Raw genomic sequence first — 16,747 nt, 5'->3', positions numbered from 1 at the left:
GACCCTAATATCCGTCTCTCCAAAGACACAAAAACAACAATTCATTTTGACGTTTATAAATTTTTATTCGTGTTCATGAGAAACAATTATTGGTGATCATGGTGAACACTTTTCGATGTCTACCTACTATCGAAGAAGTGCCCATTTTCCGGCACTTGGCCTACATGAGAAAAAATCCAAATTACAAAAAAAATACGTTCGTAATCCTACAACTGCTAGCAGACATGATGAGCTTATTGCGCAGGTTTCACCGCGATAAATCAACAGAATCGTGCTACAGTATACACACAAGTCTTCATATAAAAGTCATCACGTGAGCCTGATTTACGATAGTCAAATTTACAGTTCATCCAAATAAATTTGTTGTGACTCGGGACAAGGGAATCCCCGACAATGTTCCCTCTAAGCTGCGCAGGTGCGCATGTGCGCATTTGCGCAGTGTGGTTGTTCAGAAATAACTTTTTTTTTAAATTTCACTCGCTTGGGGATAAAAGTGTCAGGTTGCCTAAAAAAACGCAACACACCAAATTTCAGTCAATTCCTACCAGTAAGGCCGTACAATCCTGAATTGAAATTTCGACCATTTTTAAATTTATAGTATTTACGGTGGCAAATTTCGTCACTTAGGTGCAAGAAAGCGCATTGCCGTATTACTAGGCTAAAGACAACTGTATGGTAAAGACAATAATCAATAATCAGGAGAGTATAGTTTCATCCGATCAAGACACACACAATGTACAATGCGATGTAATGAACATATAAGATGCCGAACGACGCGCAGTTGCGGTCCACCTCGGTTCATTTTCAATGCCGATCTATATGCCGCGGCTCGTACTAGCTCTAACCATTCCTTGCGAGTGCTTTCTTTCGTCGGGTCTTTTCTCACCACCAAATCTCGAGAATGATATGAAATTTTCAGAAGATTTATTGGTATGAGGAAGATATGTCATCATTATTATCAACCAACTGGTTACATGACATACCTCAAACATCCCATTGTTCATTGGCGCGAGTTCACTACGTTACATATAAATGCCCTATGATGATGCAGATCCGCTAAAATTCGAAAATAACGCCCCGGCATTCTTAATTCGCCTTGTAGAGGTATATAGGAGTCGTGAAAAGCCAATATCATAACGCATTGCGAAGAAAACATCCACAACGTTGTCAAATCTACATCGGCACTACAAAAGATACTTTCGGGTATCGATATTAACCTGGGAAATATCTTTTGCTGTATTTTACCTATGCGTCAGTTCATATTGTCTTCGTGGAGCAAGATTTCAGCCTTATAAGTATTTTAGTTGCTAATGTACCACCCTAGTTTAAACGAGACTTTTCAATTTCCTTGGCTCATTTCCAGCAAATCAGTTTAAGCAATTTCATTATCTCAGCGCTATCACAGGTCAGTATCAAGATGTAAATATGTGAAAAAAAAACATTTACGGTGGCAAGCCTGAAACACGATGTTTGATCATATCGAGTGTCGAAATTTGCCACCGTAAATGCTATCAATTCAAAAATGGTCGAAATTCCAATTTAAGATTGTACGGCCTGTACTGGTCGGAATTGACCTAAAATTAGTGTGTAGCGTTTTTTAGGCCACCTGACAATTTTATCACTAAGCGAGTGAAATTTGGAAAAAACAATTTTTGAACAATTGCGCAGTGCTGACACGGTCTCTGCGCACAGACAATCTAAGCTGTGCACAAAAATTCCGAAGTGATGACCTTGGGGTTGTCCAAGGGTCCTCGCAGCGAGTTGGTGAGTGCGCCCAGACTCGTGAAAAATTTAAGGCAACATTGATTCCCACACTGTGACATCAAGGAAACTGGTTACGAGCAGTAAGTCATTTCGTTCGAAATTTACAAAGCGTCCTATAGTATTGCTCACCAACTTAGCAGCAACTTTCAAATGAGAAATCATTGACTCAGTTAGTGGCGTGCTCACTTAAATACTGGTCATCAACATGGATTCCGTTCTTCTGTCATTTAGATATCAACTGCAACTGATCCATATTGTAACTCACTTTGTAGGAAAGTATGGCCTCTTTGTATCGCCCCTTACCATCCATATCAATGGCAGACTTGGCAAACTTCAATCCATCTCGTTCCAGGACCGAAGGGTCCATTCCCAGTCGGCCTGAGATGTACTAACAGATTATTATTACCAGTGTAAACAACAGAACCTGCTATAAAAAAGTGGAATGATGATTTGGTGATCACATAACGTGCAACTAAAACCCTATAAAATCATGTATCGCAATTGTACGAACCGTCTTGAGCTGATTTTATTCTTTACAGTATTTTATTCAAAAGGCATCACGGTCACTAAACACAAAATAGTAAATAGCATTTACCATGAAAACACTAATTCTCGATTGAACATAAAAGTCACTAAAATCGTCACCGGGACTATCAATTCATGATAGCTAGGGCTGCGCACAATGATTCGAGTACTCGAATCTGAATCGAGTATAAATTTCAATGATTCGAACCGAGTAGTAAAAGACAATTTTCTCGAGTACTGAAATTATACGCTCCTCGCAACTGCTTAAGGTTGATTTATCAACGAGAATTATAGTTTTGATACTATTTTCCACTGAGAAAGCCTTGAAACCATGATTGGCCGTGTCGCAGCATAGGAGACTCAGTACAAAGCTACGAACGTTACTGTAAATAACACATTTCCGAACTCGTGATCATCCCACATTGTCAAGAAGTGCAATGAAATCTATATGGTCGAAAAATACCAAAGTATACTTTTAATGTGACGGATAGCAGGCTTTGTGGTGGCATAAAAGGTACATATTTGAATTTTGACATGGTACACTCTGTTGTGACGTCATACTGAGTGATACTCGACTCGAAGCGTAATACGTGATTCAGAATCGAATCAGTTAGGTACTCGATTTTGCCCAGCCCTGATGATAGCAAGCGCAGGGATATCTAGAACTCCGGGACGGGACACTTTTTTTCAGAAAGTCGACGAAGCTACACAAAGATCCAGGACTGATCACACATGAATGGGACCGCTGCGGGTCGCTGCGTATGACGCCACGCACATAGTGTCCCATCCCGGAGTTTTAGATATCCCTACCCTAAGTAATCTAATCAGCAATATAAGCCGTCACACTGATTGGCACAATTTTATTACGATAGAATACAGTAGCGGTTATTATGTTTCAAAAGAGACTTTGACACACGGGAAACACCAAAAGGACAATAAAAAATAAGGAATACAACGTGTAGATATTCTTTGTGTCGCTCTGCGACATTATAACACTCTGAAATCTGGAACCAACAACTGAAAGCGCACAAGTGCGACGCATGATTGGTATGTCCGCGCGCGCTGTCGAAAGAATGCGATCTACCAGTAAAATAGATGGCATGACGCCATGTCACGAATTTCAGTCAATAAAAGATGTAAAGTGTTATCAGTAGCAGTAGGGTAGGCCTACATAGTTTTGGAATTCATGGTGTTTCGACTACTATGGTTATTGGTTATTTACACAAGACCGATATTTCTCACAATCCGTGATCTGCCGACTTGTAGTAGCACAGCCTGCTTACGTTCTAGGCTTTTGCAAGCGCACACAGATATCTCGAATGTAAGGGGTAAGAAATATCGGGATGTACCAACATAACAGGGGCCAGGACAAAAATTCGAGAGGCCGGAAACTTCTCAACGCGATGACATGAATCCATTATGATGAAATCAGTGCCTGTGGCGTAACAATAACCACGTCGCGGCGTATCAGTCGCCGCAAAATGGCAAACTTGAACGGACAACTAGAATTACTAGATGATTCTGGCGAAATGCCAGCAATCAATTTCGGAAATGTTTTTACGCTCTAATTTTAATTCTTATCCAATTTCTGGTTTTCCTGAAAATGCTGCATAGCTGTATAGTGCGAAACGAGCCAGGCAGTGTAGAGAGACAATGCCATTCCCATGCTCATGAGCATAAGCTCTGACTTGATATTGACTGAATTAAACTTTTGTTGCATTACTGTCTAATCATAAATTTGATTCAATTACCAAGATTTTGCAAACTCTGCAATTCTAATTCTTAGCGAATTGGGAAAAGCTGAAAATATTACAGTTGCTCGATCATGAAGCATTGCATCTCATCACTAGGGCAAGTTTTTGCAACTTTTTTTTACAGCTTCCGGCAGGTTAAATACTCGTAAGATATGTAGAATGCTGTTTTAACCTGTTTGAAGGAATCTTATAGTGCAACGTTTTGCAACTTTCTCGACTTTTCATGAAAGTATTTTCGATTTTGGTGAAATACACGGCCAAATTCGACTGAAACACCATGAATCAGCACCGAAGTAACGCTTTTACGGGTATTTCGGGAGCTGAGCCGGAAAATTGACCTTTTTTTTTAGTCGACCGAACAAAATGTGGTCAAAATGCAACTTCTGCAACTTTTTTCAAAAATAAATGCAACTTTCCACGGATTTAACTGCAACAAAAACTTGCCCTACTCATCACTTACGTACGGAATCGAAGAGATTGGCGGGCATAGGCCAATCAGACACGGCGATTCCCGCAACCGCACGTCGACAAACAGACATTGTGTCATCGGTTACGCCACGATGTCAAAATCAAGTTTTCTTTTCACTTTTCGGGTTGAGCCGACCAGCTGTATTCGACAATATACATACATTTATGATAGGATTGCGTTTTTACGGGGAAAACAAGTGTCGTCTCTCGGAGACCGGCGTGAATTTCAGGCGTGACTACACAACTGCAGTTGAAGATATTTATCTATCAACAAAATGACAAACGGCGCAGCCGTTTAAAATACAAATCGAGTTTTAAGGCTAAAATCAGTCCGGGTGCATAATGAAGCACAGTGGAAACGCGAGCTTGCTCGAATCATGATACGACCAAAACCGCAGACGCGAAACCGCACTTAGTGCGGTCGAAAGAGAAACGAGATTCATTTGAATTTGACAAACTTGGTGCCCTCCAAGGAGGAAGAGACGTCAAGAAAAAACGGGCCTATCCTGTTGGCCGCGAATGTGCAAGGGACTATGTTGTAAACCCCGGGAGGCACTTTCAACTCCAGCATCGAATACCCGGACCTGAAATTAACAGCAAACCGTTAACATAGAATCGCGTATTTCGCCGATTTCCGCCTTAGCGTAGTGTGCAAATCAGGTGAAAGGTACTTGCTGGTACGGAATATCGCTTTCGCATCTACTTCCAGAGGTGTAATGGGTTCGGTTATAGAAATTGAACATGGAACGGCAACGACCGATTTTGCAGCTTCGTTCCGCTTCGCCGAGGCTGGAGTGGAGAATTGCTTTGCGTATGCGACTGTAGGAATTCTGGCAATCCAAAAGCTATCTTCCCTAGCGCAGAAATTATTGGATCTGGTCTTGATCGAAAGCTACTGTTGCACCGATTCCGAAAATGTAAATTAAAATAATGATCAGGCACTGATCCACTTAGAATCCGTCCTCCAAGTCTGAAATATCGGCATTGTTCAGAACAATCGGGTAACCGCAACACAATGGCCATAACAATGACCCGTTGCGACTCTCCAATTGTTCGAACAATGCCGATATTTCAGACTAGGAGGACGGATCCTAGGTGGATCAGTGCCTGATCATTATTTTAATTTATATTTTCGGAATCGGTGCAACAGTAGCTTTCGATCAAGACCAGATTCAATAATTTCTGCGCTCGGGAAGATAGCTTTTGGATTGCCAGAAATCCTACAGTCGCTTACGCAAAACAATTCTCCACTCCAGCCTCGGCGAAGCGGAACGAAGCTGCAAAATCGGTCGTTGCCGTTCCATGTTCAATTTCTATAGTTCGGTTTTCGGCTACAACCCCGAGACGGCACAAAAAGGGGGTAAACAGCACCGACTCAACTATCGGGACATCTCCCCATAAGACCCGTTTATTTGACTCGTTGTCAGCAATTGGAATGGAAGTGAAAGCAAAATTTGGTGCCACACAGTGCTGATGGACTGATTTGCACCCCACGCTGTGGTGGAATTTGGGTCGAAGATACATCTACATCCTACATCTCTAAACACCCCACTGTCGCCAGTCATGCTCATTGCTCACCTGAACGTGCCGCTCATTTCCTGCTTGAAGGGCTTGTCGCCCGACTTGGCTTCAACGCAGGTCACGTCGAAACCGACGCTGAAGGTTTTATGTCCCCTAAGCTCGACGAGCAGCTGTACGGTGCCGCCAGTCTGGCCGTTTAGGTCGACGCGAAAAACGGGGTTTTTGTGATACGTATCCCTGTGGTTAAGGCAGCCACCAGCATTAGCCTCCGTCCAGCTGCCGTTCAGCTGAAAACGAACGTGTGACTTCATGAATACATAACAGTACCATTACAGTAACAAAATCAGCGGGCTGCCATCGGGTTTGTTGCACAATCATATTGAAATATTCCTTATGTACCAAATACAAGGATGACATACCGCCTGATAAAACTACATTAACCTTGAATGATTAATTCATATTGAAATAAGCTTGAATATTTTTGGCCGACACTCGTCAGCAACTATTATTTCAAAATAATTTTGTATATCAACAAACAATTGACAATAACCCCTGACGAGTGTCACTCGAAATATGGAAGTGCTGTACTTCCAAGAGTCTACATATTGTCGTTGTTTTCGACTTGTGTCCGCATTTTGTCTGCTTTTTCGGCAATGTAGTGGAGAGCGAGAAATTGATGAGTTTTTTGAAAATTTTAACCGTCAGCTGGCCAAAGAGACCATGAACAGGTGACATTAGCACTGGGAAAAAATGTAAAAATAGGGTTTTTCTCTAGTCATCAGTTTACTAATTTCGCGGTTTGTTTGGTTATTCTTAGTTTTCCATCCATGTCAATGGCAACCTTGACCCGCCTGCGATAAGTTATCGTAGGCCCCGCCTGACTATATAATTGGTGATGCTTTCAGGACTGTATTCCTTGCAGTATAATTTATGTTACTCGAAGACTTTGATTCCCATTAATATAATATTTTCTTTGTTATGTCATGCTTCGCAAAATTGGTTTAAACTTCAATAATAATTTTATGCTTGTCATTAGGGAGTTAACTATTGATATGGGGCACACGAAAAGTCTCTGAATAGGTGACAGGCAGTACTAAGCTTGCATATCGCTTTTAGAAATACGTTCATTGCAGTAAAATAGTACACCACTACAGGTCACCTATTCATATAATGACGAGTGTCAGCCGAAAATATTCGGGTTCATTTCAATATGAATATACTATTCAATTGTATAATGCAGTAAGCGAAACTTTCGTCCGTATTGTCGCAATTGACTCGAGTTTAACTTTCTATTTGATTACAATTCAAAATCAGCAGTGACGGACATCTGTTCATGTTCTATTTCTAGCGTACTACAAAATGGATCAAAAATAATCGGGCTGAAATTGACATATGCCCAATAACCAATATACGTTAAGCTTTGTAGCATTGACGAGTCGTGTCTCACCCTGTGATAGAACTTGTACGGGCTCGCGATTTTCCGTAACGAAAATTCGGTCGTCGAATAGGCACGGATCGTGTATTGAATGTTCTTGTGCTTCTCGTACTGCGACACCACCAAAGTATATCGGTTTGGTTCTGACGCGGGCATCGCTGGAACTTGCAGTTTCGTCAAGTAATGCGGACTGTTGATGCGAATCCCGTCAATGTAAGGCGGCGGTGAATCTACAGAAATAACGGAAAAATGAACATCTAAAAACACTGGTCAATGCTCGAAAGCAAGGTTTCCAATGAAATTTCACCAAATAACCAAAGCCAGCCATCACTGCTGTTCGAGTAATACAGAATGAAAGCAATGCCTTACATTTCCACAAACTTTCTAGCGGAGGTAGCGATTTTCAAGGCATGCCAACACTACTCGAAGCACAAGTAGAAAAATAAAGGTCTGAGAAGCAGCCTACTTGGCAGAGGCGGTCAGTAACGAAGTACTTGTAAAGTAAATTTCATTAACTTGCACAACTTACTCAAGTGGATATGTTTTTAGTCTACTTCCACTCCTACTTGAAGAGTCGTTCAAGCCAAACTACTCACTTTCTACAGTTTGGATTTGGAAAAATAGAAAGCGGTTTTGGGATGAGTTGGCGTCACTTTTCTTTGAGAAATCGCTCTAAGATCCAACATGTGAAACCGCCTTCACAACAACTGCTGAATATAATTTCGAAGATTGTACCTATTTGTAGCATCATCAGTCATTTTGTGACAAGCTTGTAACCAGGTCACAAGGTTTCGAGTCACAAGTCAATCTCAGTTTTATAGCTTCGACTCAAGTCAAGTCGAGTCATTTTCAATTCATCACCGAGTCAAGCCCGAGTCCAAGTCCAAGTCATTATGTTCACTGTTCAGTTTTTCGTTCAATCCGGTTCAACCCACTTTTTTTCAACTCTGCTCGAGTGATATAGAATAACTCGCATTTTATATTATAATTGAATTCTTTGTTGCGCCGATAGCAGACAATATATATAGACGTAAGACCTTGGTAGCTTTCACATCCTATTTTACGTCCACTTGCGAATTTATATAACACTATTAGCTACACAAGCTTTTGGAGAGGCGCTAATGTAACTAATAAAGTTATATTCATTCGCAAGTGGACGTAAAATAGGATGTGAAAGCTACCAAGGTCTCACATTTAAAATATAGTGATTTTCCTCAGTCCTAACAGTCCTGGCCCAATTTTCCAAGTATCAGGACTGATAGACGAAACACCAATCATGCGGTAACCTTACCATTCTTCGAAGTTACAATGAAATGTCTGTCTTGGCCGTCCTACTCTCTAATCCTATGACTTGGTTCGAGTCGTGCACAGCAGAACAATGACTTGAGCACAAGTCGAGTCATTTTACGCATTCGAAAAAATGACTCGAGTCAAGTCGAGTCACCAAAATATCGCGACTGACAAATGCCAAAAGTATGTAGCCCCTCAATAGAATTCATTTTTCAAAATAACTTACTTGAGTACAGATCTCCCAATTTCTACTCGGTAATAGCTTGACTTACGCGGATAAAAGACTTTCTTCCCGCCGTTTTTATAAACCAGCATTGTGATGAATTCCTTGTTTTCGGCAAAGTCGTCCTTGTCAGTAATATGCCGTGTCAGCACCACCCACACCACGGACTGGACTCGGTTCCTGCGTAGAATAAATCGTGTCGATCTCCCCTCCCCATACACAAAGTCATAGTCTTAGCCATTATATTACCCGGTTCCATAACAATATCAGTTGCAAGTATACATTCACTACAGCTTGAAGCTTCACATGTTATCGGAAACTATTTAGATAGTTTTGTCATATGTCATGCTTTGTGTCATATTGTAATCTGTTTGAAACGCTTCATTGAGCCTTCAGAGGTACCAGAAGCGTCTCCAAGTCATGATGTTCACGTTTAAGCTAGCTATTCAAATTACGTGACTTCCAAACAGAACTGCGGGTTATTGGCGAGCGAGTATGCGTCTTTGTCGGGGCCGTCGCGGGCCATCCACGAATAGTGACACGACGTGCGCTTGGAAAACAGCTCCGGGTCCCAGCTGACGTAGAGCGTGTCGTAAAAGTGTAGCGCGGAATCGTAGTCAATCCAGAAGACGCCTGCAAAATAATCTGTCTTGCATTTCCACACAGCCATAAAGGTCACTAATGTTCTCTCACCATTGTCAAACTGTTGCTCCAGCTTGTTGTCGTAATTCAAGGCCTTGCGAAGTTTGGGCGTCCACCGCTCGTCGTCCTGGAGATGATACACGTAGTCAGCAATGCTACTCCAGTATAAGTGATGCCACAAACTTCCATATGTTAGAAGTAGAGATTTTCGAGATGTAATAAAACTATTTCAAGTACAAATAGAAAGTGAGAGGACTCAAAAGTTGTCAAGCAGTTTGGGCAGAATGTAGTCGAGTTGTCGCATACTTGTACAATCGAAGGTAGGATAATTTCGCAAACAACAAATGCACCCTTGCGGCAAAGAAAAAAGACCGACGACACAACAAACAGGTGCACACATCATAACTATATTCAGTTACCGTACCGTTACACGGGTTTCTATTTTGAACTGTTGTCATGACGATTACGCTCGCATAAGTGATGCAAACCAATCCAAAAATTAGTTCTTACTTTAACACAAAATCTAACAGGAAAAAAAGAGTAGTTTTACGTTAAGTACCGTTAAATAGAAGTGGAACTAGTCTAAAAGACAAAGAGTTTATTTTGTAAAACGTATTTTTGGGATATGTTGACATCTCCTTCGACTAGTGGAATAGTCATAGCAATTGGGTGAAATATCCCAGTATCACAGTAACTGGATTCATTTTGAAAACACCACGCATACATGACGCCACGGATATTTTCACCTAGTTTCAACCTCGGATTATTGTACATGTAGAGCACCTTACCTGGGCCCCGAACCTTCCCTTCCACCTGAGATGGCTCCAGGGATTTTTGAGCTGCAGCATGCGTAGGTTATCCACTTTTCGGATATCCAAAACGGCGTAGGCGTGCGTCGCGACTAGACCTGCGCAGAACACTCCACCGATAACCAGGAGAATCAGATTTTTTTTAGACAAATAAGAAGTACCAGTGCGGTCTTCCTCCTCCTTGGTCATGGGTCCCGTGGATATCGTGGCGAGACAGTGTCCCTGGTGGAACCTGTCGAAGATTTTATCGAAGAAACGAATCTTGTCGAAACTGTCGTCTCTCAACGACTGGCGCTCGGGGATCCACCCGGTCAAAGCGTGCAAGTCGATATTCTAGGAAGAGAAAATGCCGAAGTCTGTAACAGGGTTGTAATGACTCGAGTCGTGACACGCTGATGACTCGAGTCAAACTGTGCATTGACTCGACTTGGACTTCGGTCATTGCGCATGACTCGAACCAAGTCATATGACGCGAGACCCAGACGGCCAAGACCGACATTCTAATCGAAATTTCAAAGAATAGTAAAGTACCCACACCATTGGGATTTCGTCTATTGGTGCTGGTACTCGAAAATGCGACCAGAAACTGCTAAAAGTGAGGAAAATTAGTATGTTAGTTATTTGTTATAAAAAGTGGGTGTAACAAGACTTTAACCGGAAACTGAGCAGTAAACACAATGACTTGGACTCGACCCTCTGCTCGCTGACTTGGATTCAGAATTGACTTGGCGGTGAGTTGAAAATGACTCGACTTGACTCGAGTCAAAACTATAAAAGTGAGATTCACTTGCGACTCGGAGCCTTGTGACTTGGTTACAAACCTGGTCTATAATGATACTTCACACAACGTCTGAAGGTAATCTTACCGAATTTGACCCTGGAAAATCGTATCCGCCCATCACTTTCATGTACGCCTTCTCGATCAGCGACACCCACAGTTCGTTACGGTTCGACGAGTACGAACACAGCAGTTCGCCGCGCTTGTCGCAAGGCAAACGGTCGTCGATAATCACTTTCCGCGGCACCCCGTTGAGATGCAACTTCACCATGTACTTGCCTGGAACAGAATTGACAGTAGTGCAAGGTGCTATGTCGCGATGGCTCGAGCCGTCTTTTTTCAAGGAGTTTACTTGAATTTGAAAAAGATTATAATCCCGTTACTTTTAAAGTGCGACTTGTCTCGTGACTTAACACCTTTCGAAATAAATTGACTTGACTCGAGCGAAAATTTGAGGCGACTCGAAATGACTTGTAACTCGAAGGCTTTTGATTTGATCTCAGTGACAACTTCAGAACTCACACTTGCACTGAGGTAGTGTGCAGAGATTTCAGTTTCGCCATTATCCAGTATCACTATATAGAGAATACTTCACATTCAACCAGTCAAAACGTTGTTTTTCGCACATGGTCGAAGTGACAGATATTCCTAACTATTTTTTCCACAAAGCCGGTCAATGCGACAAAACGATCTGCAAGAATTCACATCAAGACACGGTAAAGAACGGTTCTGGAATTCGATGACTAAAATCAAAACCGGCCCTCTTGCAATTGCTACAAAACCAGACGTTTCAAAACTTCCAAAAATCAAAAGCAGCGTCCACCCCTGATAACCTACAAACCTTTCCCTTCTCCTTAAGCAGCATTGCAAACGCCAATTCTACTTGAGCACAACCTGAGATGACCGTAACAAAATATCAACGCCGCTACATTAAGCATTATGAATGTAATAGCCTTACCGCACGGATTGTAGACAGGCTCTCCCTTTTTGTTTTGAGGATAAATGATGCTGAAACGTAAAAAAAATAGATAAAATAAATCTTTCTATGAGTCTGAAGCAGGGGCGGCCAACGGAAGGTGCAAGGTTTTGTGTGGCCCTCGATGTAATTCTAGAAATTAGTTATAACATCAGGTAGAATTGCAAGTCCAACCAAAATGTGATTAGCTTGACCGCGAAATTTGATGATGGTTTAAACATCATCTCCGACACATTGGCGTAGCCGGGGGCCAGCCCCAGTTATGGCAGATCTTCGTATATGACCATAAAGTAGAATATTTCGTAGCAGATTCATTTGACTTGAAATTTTTCTTAGCACTTCGCATGATTTATTGTCACTCGATTTCTTGCATTTATTATTGGAGCCCCTGTCTTCGCAATTGGGAGATAACGTGTCGTCCAACATGCGACTTCGCTTGTGCACTAGCAGTGAGATCGTCGGGGATGAAACCTTTTTAGAAAATGATAGAGGCATGTACACCGAAACCTTCGATATTGCTATGTCTAAACGCCGAATAATCCTGTCCTTGCCAAATAAGCCCAGTAGTATACAGAAGCGGCCCCAATATATGCAAGTAACATATATATTGATCAAATTCATTGATTACCTCCGCGCGACCGAGAGATGACTGCTCACTGCACAGTTGGAAACAGAGTTTTCATGACATAATTGTTATCAATGTTAAAGCGTAGTAATATAAGTCTTGTTTTTAACTTTACCTAATTTATTTCGCTCCTATCGGACGACTAAAAAAAGGTCATTAACATTCAAGTGGCCCGCGCAATGGTTCGTAAATCTCATGTGGCCCCTTGGCCGAAAAGGTTGGCCACCCCTGGTCTAAAGAATCAGAAATAAGCAGAGCTCGACCGTTGCTCTCAAGAAGTAACTTCATGATTTCTACTCTTGCCTGAAAAATTGCCGCTCACCTTGTGATAAGTTTTTTTCGGAACCTCCTCTCGTAAGCGGCGCTAATCGCTAGCGACGCGACGAAAGAACAGTCGGAGACCACAGTCTGTTTGATGCTGAAGCTGGACACGGCCATGATCATCTTGGGGTCCTCGGCGAATTCGCTCGGACGCATCCAGTCCTTCAGGCTTTTCTTTTGCTTCTGTGAAAGCTCCAGCAGGCCGCTTTCATCGCTGGAAAGGAAACACTTGGTTTACTACATTTAATCAGCTTCTTGGAGGTACAGAACTTCAATATACAATTAAATAGTATATTTATACTGAAATGAACCCGAATATTTTGGCTGACACTCGTCAGGGGTAATCGTCAGCAACCAGTAGAGAATTCAAAAGAATATCGTATATCAACAATCATACATTTAATCAATAGCTCGTCATGCACGTACTATTTTTACTCGATGACCATAGTGGGCGACGAATATCAGCCAACAATATTCGTTTTATTTCAATATGAATATACTTTTCAACTGTGTATTGAAGTTCGGTACCTCCAAGAAGCTCTTCACATGGCAGAACATTCAATTTTTTTTGTTATTCTAATGAAAAACAAACTTAAATCCAGCAAATTAATTACGAGTCCTACCAATATCTGAATTGACCGATATTTCTACAAAGAGAGTTATTGTAAGCCCCGAGTGCTTATAATATCACCAAATCGACTACGATTACCCTATAACCAGGGTTGCCATACCGTCCTTATTTCTAAGATTTGTCCTTGTTTTCGACTTCGACTCCTTATTTAATCTTATTTTCAACAACTACAGAACTTCGATCATTTTCCTCTGGTATCTGTGTTGCAATATCTGCAATTGTGACATTGACCTGGAGGCCATATGAAAAAAGACCGCTATTTCAACTTCCATTGATACCCAAAAACACAAGAAGTGTGTCAGCTGCTGCTGAGGATACCTGGGGCATTCCATGCTGACAAAAACCAGCAATCACTCCTCACCAACGATTGCACATCGCAATATTCCCCGATTCTAACATCGCAAGGAGTTTGCTTCGGACAGGACCAAGACTACAAGCATTGTTACTGGAGGTCTTGCTCCATACACTCAAAAATGATTTTGTCTGAACTTGGTGTACAGCCTTTTCCCATATTGGTTGACGCATCCAATCACAGCGAGGTGAAGAAGTTTGGGCGCCCATGACCATCGTATTGCTTTTTTTTTGGGGGGGGGGGGTGACGAAGTATTGTTTTGGCCCTGAGTAAAGGTAAACCCAGACCTGAGCGGTCGTGAGATCAATGAAGCACTTTCTGATAACAAGGAGTTGTTGGAGCAGATTGTTTCTGGCGAAAGTATGGAAAATGATATGCCGCGACTCGTATAAATACACAGTATGTACGAAAATGCTTTTTAATGCCAATCTAATTTTTCGACTGTTCTTATTTTCGGGTCCATGTCGATGGCAACCCTGCCTATACCTATCCCATTGGTAATCCCCTCCTCCCGCTTCCGCTCGACTAGCAATAATCACGACAACAACATCACTGTGTGAAATTGACGGTAGAAGAAAGGTGTTTCGTACCAAAAAGGCATTGGGAAGGCAAATCTTTCTCCGACGTCGTATTCCATGAATGGCACGTACTTCCGTCCGTTTATGGACGAGGTCGATTTCAGTACCTGCAAGAAACGTGATCGATTCGTAATAACTGTGCATTAAAACTATTTTGGCGAACCAAAAATGGGAGTTTCACTCACGTTTAAAAACAATGCATTTAAATGATGATTGAGGGTTGGGTTGAGGGTTTGAGTTGGTTAGCTTGTGTCTTGGCCAGGGTTAGGGGTGAGGTAAGGATTATTTTGTATGACTCAATATCCTGCCCTCGCTGTTTCGATAATTTCTGCTTGAATTATTACTTGCTTTTATGAAACCTGCATTTAGAACGCCAGCCACGAGTAAAAAACAGCTCATTCTCACGAGTCCCATTGCTATTCAAGATAATACCTCAATCTCTTCCTTGGTATAGCCACCCGCCGCGGACTTTGTCGGAGCAGGCTTCGGCCTTGGTTTTGCGCCAGGGGCACCACCGGTTCTCTTTTCGTTGCGGCTCAAGTCTGCCGAAGAGAAAGATGACGAAATTAGCAGAAAGTGCCAATGCGCTGCGACCAGCCAGAATCGCAGTACTGAATAGCCGATCTGGTCAAACTGCGTATTTATGGTGAAACACTCTGCGTACCGATCGAATTAGTTGAGAAAAAGCGGTCACTGATGGCTTGTTTGAACGAAGACATCTCTGTCCCAGTGAATAGCACGTACGTATTCGCACCAGGTATACGTTCTGGACTCTATAAGGAAGTAACCATAACAGGTTCATTTTTTCACCAAGGTTATCTTGTCTTCTTGACTATATAGGCCTACACGCTCGGTTACCCTGCTCTGAAACTAACGATACATTACTTGTAGGTTTCGCATCCCATTGAGGTCGTTTACACAGGTTTGAAAAGTGAAGCCGGTGCCAGTCCCCGTTTTGTCTCGGCTGGCTACGCCCCAGCATAATCATGGCTCGTACTTCGAAAAAACAACTGACTTGAATTGTGACTTGATTTGACTCGAGTCACCTTCATGTATCTGTCAAAATCTGCAATGACTCGAGATGACTTGACTCGAAGGTAGTGACTACTTTTACAGACAACTCACTGCTCGAGTGGATATATGTTCAATGTTTACAGCCAAAAAGAAAATACTCATACCAGGTCCCAGAGGCCTTTTCTTCGGCAACGGGGATTTCGGCTTGGCAGAAAAGTTTTTCGTCACGGTTTTTGGCTTCAGTTTTGCGTCAAACACATCCGGCAACGAGGCCAGTTTCTTTTCCAAATCGTCATCGCCCTGCGACGTCCCTTTGATTTCTTCGGCTCGCGACAGAGCTTTTTTCGCCAGAATCTCCAATTCTTTTCGCGACTCCTGGCTGGTACCGGGGACTTCCCGCTGGAAATCGACACACATATTGCTGGGTCAGACGTTTGCAGGTCGACGGTGAACTGGGTGCCGATATCGCGTTCCTTCAGTCGCGGAAACTACCTAGCTGGTGAGTTTGGCTCAAGTTTTCAGTTTGAGATTCTAATTGAATGATTTAACTGAAGCTGATACAACCAATTGTTCAATTCATTGGATTGTACAACAAATTTTGGAGCTCGATGCATGGAAGTTTGGGTAAACTCTGACTCCACATTTCAGGAAATAGATTCCATGAATACGCCGTCTTAAGGTGATGATTTTGCGAAATTTCTAAACCCCAATCTGCCTAAAACCTTACGAGACGAAGTCTACTGTCAGTCAGAGTCAATGTAGACTACGGTACATCCAAAATAGGAGATTCCAACAAATAAACACAAGTCCGTCAATGTTTACCCATCGATATTGATTCTGACTGGATTGGCCAGAAAGATGACTTCCTCACCTCAAGGCTTTAAACTCCACTTTGAAGCTCAAATATGTAGTGACAATTATAAAATTTGCAGAACTTACTAATAATCCATTCCATTGCAAGAAAAAGAAAAATATGACGTAAATAAGATCTATGGGCCTGGTGAGTGCCTACATTGGTTCTCTCTTCTTATTCGCTATTCT

The 16,747-nt window shown here is 42.1% G+C and overlaps 1 protein-coding gene across 7 annotated transcripts in view; it reads right to left on the bottom strand.

Annotated features, from left to right (window-relative positions):
• Positions 1–16,747, bottom strand: part of LOC145439680 (calpain-7-like) — a 32,849-nt gene that overhangs the window by 15,088 nt on the left and 1,014 nt on the right. For 3 of the 7 annotated variants that reach the window (XM_080317222.1, XM_080317223.1, XM_080317225.1), the window contains exon 1: positions 2,030–4,954. The exons of 1 other annotated variant lie outside the window; for it this stretch is intronic. In XM_080317222.1, the coding sequence (XP_080173348.1) occupies positions 2,030–2,131 (102 nt within the window). In that variant the 5' untranslated portion in view covers positions 2,132–4,954. Of the gene's footprint in view, positions 1–155; positions 1,286–2,029; positions 5,096–6,089; positions 6,320–7,479; positions 7,698–9,029; positions 9,161–9,435; positions 9,614–9,673; positions 9,750–10,410; positions 10,530–10,592; positions 10,765–11,297; positions 11,489–12,167; positions 12,218–13,132; positions 13,346–14,704; positions 14,800–15,124; positions 15,235–15,870; positions 16,106–16,747 lie in introns of those variants that run through there. 3 more of the 7 variants (XM_080317220.1, XM_080317221.1, XM_080317226.1) reach the window with 3 other exon arrangements.

This window comes from Botryllus schlosseri, chromosome 5 (genome assembly GCF_051294905.1).
Source record: "Botryllus schlosseri isolate E-star chromosome 5, Bs_hap1, whole genome shotgun sequence".
In the NCBI taxonomy this organism is placed as follows: Eukaryota; Metazoa; Chordata; class Ascidiacea; order Stolidobranchia; family Styelidae; genus Botryllus; species Botryllus schlosseri.
This window is presented reverse-complemented; position numbering and strand designations above follow the sequence as displayed.